This window comes from Condylura cristata, unplaced genomic scaffold (assembly GCF_000260355.1).
Source record: "Condylura cristata isolate star-nosed mole 26May11 unplaced genomic scaffold, ConCri1.0 scaffold00023, whole genome shotgun sequence".
Lineage (NCBI taxonomy): Eukaryota > Metazoa > Chordata > Mammalia > Eulipotyphla > Talpidae > Condylura > Condylura cristata.
The window spans coordinates 13,631,025-13,642,233 of NW_004567124.1; the positions used below are offsets into that span (position 1 = coordinate 13,631,025).

An 11,209-nucleotide genomic window follows, 5' to 3' on the forward strand; every position below is an offset into this window, starting at 1 on the left:
ATCCATCCATCCATCCATCCATCCATCCATCCATCCATCCATCCATCCATCCATCCATCCATCCATCCATCCATCCATCCATCCATCCAGGAAAGATATGGAATCAACCCAAATGCCCAAAAATAGATGAATGGATTAAAAAGATGTGGTGCATATACACAATAGAATATTACTCAGCAATCAAAAAAGATAAGTCCATGCCTTTTTTGCAGCAACATGGATGGAGCTGGAAGGGATCATTCTCAGTGAAATAAGCCAGCAAGACAAAGAAAAATACCAGATGGTTTCACTCATAGCAGGCATATAAAGGTCCAGAGGGTGGAAAAAATAATGAACAACTATATACCAGAGACATTTTACGGGGTTAGAGTGTGGAATGGGATAAAAAATGGTGGGGGGGAGTGCACTGAACTATGGTGATGATACATGGGTGATTTGGTGATGGGAAGTCCACGGGGGTTACAACTGAGATGGAAAAAAGCACAAAAATGATGTACAAATAAACTATTGTTACTAAAAAAAATTCATGTCTTGCCTTGAATACATCCAGTAATAAGGAACTCACTCTCTGCCAACCTCTCTACTATGAGAATATTCCATTTTAAAATCAAGTTAAAAAAAATCAAGGTTAGTTAACTCCCGTCTACTATACAAAGTTTGAACATGAAAAGTCTTAGAACATCACACTGATTACTTTTCCACAATTTGAAAATAATCATCTGGGGGTAAAATGAACAAGCCAAATTATGGCTCAAATATGTGAACATCTTCTCATGTTACTTAGTTCTCCCTTTTAAAAATAAGCAGAAGACCTTAAGCCATTCTTCACATTTTTACTATTTAAAATTTCTTCTATGAATGAGTTTTAGTTTACTCAGACCTATTTTGAAATTCATTTGCTCAGAATGGTATACAATATGAACTTTCATGGTTTAAATTTGATGTCTTTAATAATTAGCCTAAAGATAAAGTCCCTAGTATTAAGTTTGCTATTATCTAAAGAAATACTATCTTCCTTTTAAAACTAGTTTTGTAGGATAAAGCTATGCAATTCAGCTAGAATATGAACTTCTAGCTTTGGGAGCCTGCTGCCCTCTACAAATAGTACTTCTTCCCTGCTCTCTGAGAACATAGTGGCTTGTGTTCATGTTTCCTACAACTAGGAAAACTTGTTTTCAGATTTAAGTTATTAATTTGTATAAGCTAAAACACAAGTTCATGCTATTTCTTGTTTTTCTGTTTTTATCTTTAGTAAAAGCTTGGGCTCAGAGAGTAAAAGGAAAACTGTCCTAGATGGTACTCTACCAAGCCTCCCCCTGTTGCAAATTCATTTAGACTCCAACTTCTCATTAACAGCAGAGAACTTCAGCTATCCTGACTACAGCATATTAATTCTTTTATTCTGGTCTCTGACCAATTTTCTTTATGGTAAAATAAGCAAATACTTGTTGATTAAATTACTATATTTTAAGCATGGCCTATTATGTGTGAAATAAATAAGGGTTCAAGAAGTGGTGGTCATTTTCTTCTTATGATTATTGAATTCCTTGCTGATAAATGTTTATGACATGAACTTAAGCTGTGGAGAACAAAGATTGGGATTTCACTTAATGCTGAAATTTCTGATCATTTTTTGCAATCTGATTTCCCTACCCCAAGTTTCTTTTAAGGATTTTTTGTATTTATGCATATAGAACTGACAAGAGTTCCAGGGGGACATGAGAGGATTCACCAGAGACAGAGTAGTGAGTAGAACAGGCAGATCGACCAAGTACAGTACACTGCTGAGGGGAGCAGCAGGAGGTAAAGAGAGGTCTGCCACACTATGTGAGTCACCTTCAGGGCCAGGGATCAAACTTGTACTAAAGCAGCAGTAGCTCACTTGCAGTGCTGTGTTTTAACCCACTGCATCACCAGAGAGGCTCTCTTCCAACAAGTTTTTTTTTTTTTGTCATATGATTTGTATATGATAAAATTTACACATTAAAAAAAACTAATAAAAAATGTTTGTAGTGGCTTTATTTATAATAAGCTAGCTATTTTGTCGTGGAGTATCCTGACCACAATTGCAACCTTTACTCTTAAAATTAAGTTTCTTAATTAATTTTAATTTACATTTAAATTACATCAGTAGCCTTCATTGTTTAGACTCCAGGTTACAGTTCAATTTTAGATAGTTCTTTGGAGAATTTCTATAAATTTAAATAAAATAAGAGATATCTAAGATGATTAAGTTTATTTCAAGTGAATATATAAATTATATGAGTTTTGCATTGTGATTTCATAAGACTAATTATACAGATCTGTATCCTACAGTACAATGTATTTCAAGAGTATTTTAACATTTTATTCACTAGATATTTTCATTTTTAGTTTCCTTCGATTTTTTTAATGTGAAGAGTACCTTATTTCATAAGGATTATTGTGCCCTTCACAATTACAGCATTTCTGATTCACAAAAAATTGTTGCAACTTCTGTTAAGCAGATCAAATTCACTTACAACTGGAAAGCTTCATTTCTTTCACTGATAGAACTTTCTGAGTGATGTATGTCATAGAAATGTATGTGCCAAGGGACTTCACATTATTTAATTTTCATAAACCTGAGAGACTGAGGACATTGAGGTAGAAATAATTCATAAGTTAACCAGGATCACAAGGTGTAGGTATAGGTGATAGGGGACATATACCAGAAGTAGTTGCCAAAAATGAAAGCGTTTTTGTGAACAATGTTATCTTCTTAGATAAACAGGGAAGAGTAAAACTGCTGAGTCATGGAACAGACACATATTTAACCTTCACAAAAAGCTACAAAACAGTTTTCTGAAGCTGCTGTACCATTTTACTGTCACTAGCAATGCATGCCAGTTCAAGTTGTTTCGCATTTTACCAAGATTTGAATTTCTCAGTTTTTAAAATTTTAGCTATTCTGGTAGATGTGTATCACTACATAAATTTTCATGTGTTCAATAATAGCTAATAAAGTTTTTACAAGTACTGATTTTTTAAAGTACTGATTGTCCAATTTAATATCTTCCTTTTGTGAAGTGCTCAAGTGTTTTTCCCATTAAAAAAAATCGGTTACAGTGAAAATCAACAAGCAAAAATCAACAAGCAAGTATAATCAGCCACACTGAGATGGGAAACGGTGGGGGGAGGAGGGAGTAGGATCAAATAGAGATGGAAAGAACACAATGGAGTATGGTGATGGTGCATGGGTGAATTGGTGTGGCAATTTCATGGGGATGACACCAAAATGATAAAGCATACATTGTATAAAAATGAAGAATGATTATAAAAAATATATTAGAAAAATAAAATTACAAATGAGAAGGGGAAAAATGGGTTACTTGTTTTTTTTATTATTGAGTTGTTGAGATTGTTGTGTGTCCTATATACAAGTTTTCTGTCAGATAATTCAATATAAAAACTCTCCTGGTCTGTAGCTTCTCTTACTTTTCTTAACGACTTTTTAAAATGATCACCAATTTTAATTTTGGTGATTTAAGTTCAACTCATCAATTTTATTTCATTTTTATGTTTCATGCCTTTCCTAAGGACTTTTGTTTACTCTGAAATGGCAAAGATATTCATCTACTTGCTTTTCCTAGTACCTTTATTATTTTAGTTTTCATATTTATTAAGTATATGACCTATGACCTATCTCAAATTTATGTTTGTGTATGCTGTAAGGTCCTTAAGGGTTGAAGTTTAATTTTTTTTTTTTTATAATATTGATATCCAGTTGTTCCAGCACCATATGCTAAAGAGATGTTCTTTTCTTCATTGGATAACTGTGGTGTTCTTATTATTTGCCCTCTAGTTTCTTTCTGGGGATGTTGTTCAAATCATGAAATATGTTGCAAAAGTATTCCCTTCTCCCTTATTTTTGAAAAGACTGTGTAAGATTCATCCTATTCTTCCCTTAAGATTTTGAAGAATTCACCAACAAAACCATAAGATTCAAAGTTTTCTGTGTGATTTTTATATGACTTCACTTTGATTAATGGATATAAAACCATTCACACTTTGTTTCATCTTGTCCCCACTTAATATTCTTTCAATAGGTTTCTTTCACTAAAGATGTCAAATTTTCTAAATTAAGTTACTCACTAAATTTCTTCATTATTTACATTAAACATACACACAAACACACACACACACACAATGTTAAATAATTTACATTGATACTTTCACTCCAGATATTGGCAATTTGGGATTTAGGAGTTACTAATTATAAGGGTCATAGATATTTTAATTGCAAATATTTGGTATTTTTCTAGATATTATACTGATTTCTAATTTAATTCTTCTGTGGTCAGAGAATATACTCTGATTTCAAACATTTTCAATTCACTGATACTAATTTTATGGTTCAGCATATGGTTTATAATGTGCTCTTGAGGAGAATTTATATTCTTTAGCTTCTGGGAATAGAGTTCTGTAAAAATTCACTAGATCAAGGTAGCTGGTAGTTTATTCAGTTCTTAAGATTTTGTCTACTTATTATGTCAACTGCTGAGAGCAGTGTTAAAATTTTCAACTATGTGAATTTGCCTATTTCTCTTTAATTGTATCGTTTTGTTTTCTGTACTTTGAAGCTCTGTTTTTTAGGTATATACACATTTTTCTTTGTTAACCTTTCTAGTATATTTACTCTTTTATCAATAATAATCAAAGGTCTGTGTATGAGCGTGGTTGTAATGTCTGAGTCTTTAACATTAATCATCATTTTTCTCAAGGGTATAATATCTGAACTGATAAAACAAACCACTTTGGAAAAAAACATCTGCCATCTTCTAGTTTCAACGTTTTGAGAAAAAGTTACACTACTTTTCTAAGAGATATCAAAGAAAAACTGTTAAGTATTTTTCACTTTAGTAGCAATTTCTAAAGTAATACACCTATTGTTAATAAGAACCCTGGCTTCTATTCTCTGTGTTGAATCAATTAAAAAAATTCAATTGCAAACTGATCTATCAATGTTTCCAGTAATACTGCTATAACAATTTCCTTTTAATGGCTCATCAGTTATTCGATTGCCGTGAAGGTAATATGAGGAGACTCATTTAGCAACATATTATTACATCATCTTAACATGAAGTAAAGCCCATCAGGCATTATTAAATTAAGCTGAATTTTGCAGTATGTCAGCAGCATTTTATGTACATTAATAGCAGAGTTAATGTTCCTTAGGGTATTCTGTTGACAAAAAATGGTTTCAAAGTGGCATTTGGATATAATTTTGTAGTCACTATTTATATTTCCTTCTATTATTGTATGGCTAAGATTTTTATGCTGGTTGTGAATAGGTAAGACAAAATGGCAGCCAATTAGTGGTTTCTGCTCTTTTCTTCTCTGAGTCACTGTAATAAATGTTGGCAATATAGATTTTTATTTCAATTGGCATCATAATTTTTTCTTAACTCTTCAATTTCCTGAGTTTACTACTTTGGCCTAGAATCAGCTAATGCCATCTCTACTACAATTTCTGCTAGTATTAGCAGCTAAGTCACAATAATAAACTGTAATTTCATTGTTGTTCTTTTCACAATAAAGAATCCCTCTTCTTGTCTAAGTGCCCTCCTCTCTTCATTGTTAGTATTTGTTTTATAATGTTCTCTCCTCTGTGTTGAATTTGGAGGCTTTCTTTCTACAGATTATGCATTCCCTTATCAGTTCTTCAAAAACAAATGTTCCCCTCACTTGAGTATCTTCAAATCTTCTTGCATACAGCAATACTTTATATTTCATACATTCCGTTCACCATGTTCCCTTGTCCATAGGCCTGCTTGATTGCTCCAACAAGTTATAAATTGTTAAACAGTGGTCTAAAGGTTTCTTTTATACTTTATATAAAATATTTGTATTTGACTTACACAGAGGGCCTGGACTTCTCAAAATAATTCCTAGTCCACCTGAATTAAAATCACTTAGGGTATTTGTCAAAACTTAAATTCCCAGGCCTCTTCTGGGTGGGAGAGGTAAGAGCATAGACTAGATTTCAGAGGTATTCTTATGCTGCAGTATACTTGCAACATATTTTTCAAAATCAACACAGTCCTGGCGCCTCCCTGGTGGTCTAAGGATTAAGTCTAGGCTGTGAAGGACTGATTTTAATCTCTGGTCAGGGATTAACTCACATGGCAAAGCAGACCTTTCCTATCTTGCTCACTGCTCCCCTCAGCAGTATATTATAGTGTATTTCAGTGCATCTGCCTGTTTTACAGATCCACTGGTGAATTCTCTGACCACTCCCCTCAAACTCCATCCCACACTACCCACACCTCTGCTCTATACCTCTATTCTTCAATGCAAAAAATCTTTAAAAAAATCTTTAAAAAAAATAGTGGAAATTTAATAAAAAGGAAAAAATCGACATAATCCAAACTCAAAAGATCTTACAGGAGCTTTAAGCTGACTAGATTTCTTAAGGATTTATCAAAAAGTTTAACCTAAATCTGGCTAGGAAGCTGATCCTCAGATAGCACAGCAGACCTCTCCTGGCTCACCTGATGCTCCCATTAGCAGTGTATTTCAGTAAATCTGTCTGTTTTGCTCTCTACTCTTATCTCTGGTGAATCCCCTGACAACCCTTTCCCTACCACACACACACATCTCTGGCCTACATCATAGTTCTTCTATGGTGTGTGTGTGTGTGTGTGTGTGTGTGTATAAACACATAAAATGGCAAGGCAATGGTTTAGTCATAAACCTTATTCTTATACTTTTCTTTCTTAATTGTAATTCCCTTTATTTCTCTCTCTCTCTCTCCACCAACCACTCCTATAGTAACTTCAGAATAATTATATAGCATCTTGGGAAAGATACAATATGCTACAAGTGACTGAAAGCCATTGTGTTGAAAACATTTAAGTTCTTTTTTTCCTTTTTTTAAAGATTTATTTATTTATGCATACAGAACTGGGGTACAGGCCAGAGGTGCAGGGGTGGTGAGAAGATTCACCAGAGACAAAGTGGTGTGTAGAATAGGCTGACTAGGCCAACTGATGAAGCATACTACTGAGCGAAGCAGCAGGCGGGTCAGGAGAGGTCTGCCCTGCCATGTGGATCACCTCTGGGGTGGGGATCGAACTCATGCTGAAGTGGCTTTAGCTTCTTACTACTGTGCTTTAACCTGCTGCACCACCAGGGAGGGCCTGATAACGTGTAAGTTCTAATATATTTTTTTCTTGCATCTCTTTTCTAACTTGATTCTAGCAACTTATAAGGAATCTATGTAGCCTGCATTTGAATGATTCTTTACACTTTATCTCCACTATTTTATTTGACTCAAAGAAGCACTTACAGGTCTCAAGTATTATCTGTGTATTGGCATTTAAGAAGTCTGATGAAACCCAAATACAGATATTTGATAAAAATACTTAAGTAGGAGAAATGTAAAGAAAAGTACTTGGTGGTTCAACCAGAACATAATTAGGGCGATTTTTAAAAAAAAATTTTATTTATTTTTGCATAGAAGAGAGGACACACCAGAGACAGAATAGGGAGCAGAAAAGGCAGATATACTGACATACAATGCTAAGGGGAGCAGTAAGCCAGACAAGAGAAGTCTGCTACAACTTATGTGGTGTTAGTTCCTTGGCTGGGGATTGAATTCAGGCCATTCTGATGATAGCACTGAAACTTAATCCCTAGGCCATCAGAGAGGCCTGGTTGTTTTAATTAGATTTTTAAAAATCAATCTATCTATCTTGATGTGCTATTTCAATTTTCAGTAGCAAATATATGTGGGTATAGAGAATCCTGTTAAACTTGAGATGTATTTGGTTAACTTCTTAAAAAAGCCAAGCATAAGTTTAGGTTTCCCACTTACTAGATGTATGGCCTTGAAAAAATTCCTTAGAACCTCTGGAGAACAATCATTTTCTAATTTGTAAAATGGGTGATGTTAAAAGCATTATATAAGTTTATGTTTAATTCACTGGGAGCCTCAGTAGTAATTGTAGTAGTCATAATTAAGGACTATGCATCCAGTTTAAAATGAGAAAATTGTATAAATTGTATAAAACAGTGATTATATAATAACTGATTACAACTAAACAGAAATACCTTTGTTAAGGGAATATTAAAAAAAGTGAAGACTCATTAATACAGTAATTAACTATTGCTTTACTTGTCAAATTTAGAAATACTATTAAGTAAGATCAGATCAAGGACTATCAAACTTTTTAGTCTCTTAAAAATGATACTAACGGCCCTCCCTGGTGGTGCAGTGGGTTAAAGCACAGCACTAAAAAGCTTAAGCCACTTCCGCATGAGTTCGATTCTCGCTGACCCCGGAGGAGATCCACATGGCGTGGCAGACCTCTCCTGACTTGCTCACTGCTCCCCTCAGCAATGTACTTCATCGATCTGCCTGTTCTGCTCCGCACTTTGTCTCTCACCCTCTGCATCTCTGGCCTGTACCCCAGTTCTGTATGAATAAATAAATCTTAAAAAAAAAATGGTATTAAGGACTCAAAATAACATTTGTTGTGTGGGTTATATGTCTCAAAAAGTTTAAAATATGAATTTATTTTTCCAAATGGTTTCATAAGTACATTAACTTTAATCTTCAGAGTCCTAAAATGAGACAGAGGCAGAAATTGCTAGTTCTACTTTTCAAATGATGAAATCAATGTGGAGAATGGATATAAGGTTTAACTGTTCGTCTTAGGGCTACTGGTCTGTAACTTGTACAACTGTAATTTGAACCTAGGTTACCTGGTTGGCATAATTATTGGCATGCATTTAATTATGTATTAAATGGAACACTATTGTTAGTAAGATAGTTAAAAGTGGCTCATATACCTATGCCTGACATTAAGGTGGGCCTCATGCAGACAGCAGAAAACAAGTTTAATGTATTATTTTGCTATTATTTTTGGCTTGATTCTGAAGGGAATCTTTAGATTAACTGAGTGTTCAGGATTCTCAGCCTATAAAAGATAGGAAGTTTGGTGCAGAACAGAGCAGACAGTTGTTGAGCTGAAATGCATCATGCTAGGGAATATGGAAGAAGTGAAACAAACTTTCCAAATCAGTATGAGAGCCTAAAAATTGGTCAGATGCAGAATTGGAATGGAAAGGGGTGAAAGCTGTGTGTGCTGGGACAGGAGGTAGTTAGGGGGATGATAGCAAAATGGTTTATAGTGGAAGACGATGGGTGGTGCTTTGGTGATGGGAATGTCACAGTGACTACACCTGAGGGGTAAAATCCTAAACTGTAAAAACACTAACAAGGATGTAAAAAATGGCACTTCATTAACAATAAATATAAAAAAAGAAAATACAGTAGTCCACCCTTTATCTCTTTTTCACTTACCATAGTTTCAGTTGCAATCACCAACCTACTTCAGTCTGATTTTACAATAAGATATTCTGAGATAAAATCCACATATTTTTATTACAGCATATTGTTATAATTGCTGTATTTTATTATTCATTATTGGTAATCTCATATTGTGAATAATTTAGAAATTAAACTTTATCATACATATGTTAAGTATAGGGAAGAGAGTGTACGTAGAACTATCCTATCCATGATTTCAATCATTCACTGAATGTCTTGGAATAAGTCTGCAACAGGTAAGAGGAGGGTGGCTACTATACTTCTCATATCAATGAAAACTTTAAAGTGATAAATATTGAGGCTACCTGGTAATATAGCATTTAATATTCTATATTAATACATAAGATTACAATATTATATAATATTAAAGTCTTAGGTTATTAATGTAAGTAATGTATTAGCAACTTTGATGATTTTATGAAGAAAGATGCAAAAATCATTTTCAGAAGTAAATATTTTGGAAAGGGGTAGAAAGTTAGTCTCTTTGCTTGCAGTTAAAATGAAAGAGGGTTATATAAATCTTGGATGACAGGAAAAGACAGTCTGAACTAGAGAAGGGAAACATTTAAGCAGAAGGCAGAAGAAAATGCTTAACTGCTAAAAATAAAACACATTTAGTCACAAATTAAGGTAAAACAAATTGGATATGTCTCTACCTCCTCTACTAAAGCTTTTATGTGTTTTTTTTTTTTTTTTTAAACAGTCTCGTTACTTTTATATTTATTGAACTTACCTGACATCCTGGTAATCCAGTATCTCTGCTGTACAGGGAAAACGAGCCCCTTTCTGATGTTTTTCCTATAAAACAAAGAAAATAATATTGGCATCAATTTTAGCTTCATGGTAATGATAATGGGGTGGGGGTTGGAAGTAGAGAGGACAAATAAGGAAAAGATTTAAATAAAAATTTAGAACTAATATCACAGTTTGTCAAATTCTGAGTTGCTAAACAGCATATATTTTACTAAAATAATCTCATGTGAAATAATAAAAAAAATTCAAAAGAATGGATAGCTACATAGCCAATTGTATAATTCCATAAACCTACTAGTGAGAACACTGGCTTCAAACTGAATATTTCTTCCTATCTCCTTCTAGGAGATTTAAACCTCACCCTAGATCACAAAGAAACCATTATCCTAAAGTTTGTATATATATCTGCCATCCAGATTTTTAACTTTCAATATATTTTTATATATTCAGTAATATGCGTTAATTTTTGTGCTTAATACATTCAGATAGAATTACATGATATCTTCCTTTTGAGATTTTCATTTTCATGCAATAGTATGTGTTCTTGAGATATGTGTTGATGATAGGTATCTAGTTCAATTTTGACTGCTATGAAGTGTCCCATTATCCAAATAGGGGAATGCCTATTTAAAAATAAGCAGATTATTTCTAATTTTGTTATCATGAGGTGTATTAAAACATATACCCCTTTAGCAGCTATTTTGTACAAACACTTAAAAGTTTCTCCAGGATAGAAACAAAAAGTAGAACTGCTGGATTAAAAGATACATAATATTAACTTCACAAATATAGCCTTACTATTCCCTGAACTCATCATGGCAAATTTACACACTTCCCAGAAATGTGTAAGAATTCCTACTAATACTGTATTTACAAATCAAAAATCATATGATCAGTGTTAAGTATGGTACAGGCCAGTTCTAGAGGGAGGTTAGCTATCCCAAAGTGCTGGCAATTGGCAGTGTGTTCTCTCTCACTCATCTGTTTTATGACACACTAGAGTTAAAAGTATGTTCAGGGCCCTCCCTGATGGCGCAGCGGGTTAAAGCACAGCACTGAGAAGCTAAAACCACTTCGGCATGAGTTCGATTCCCGCCTGCC

General features: G+C 33.8%; 1 protein-coding gene across 5 annotated transcripts in view; it reads right to left on the reverse strand.

Annotated features, from left to right (window-relative positions):
• TCF12 (transcription factor 12) overlaps positions 1-11,209 on the reverse strand; it is a 315,088-nt gene that overhangs the window by 108,560 nt on the left and 195,319 nt on the right. For all 5 annotated transcript variants that reach the window (XM_012728670.1, XM_004687757.1, XM_004687755.1 and 2 more), the window contains one exon: positions 10,089-10,153. In XM_012728670.1, the coding sequence (XP_012584124.1) occupies positions 10,089-10,153 (65 nt within the window). The remainder of the gene's footprint in view (positions 1-10,088; positions 10,154-11,209) is intronic.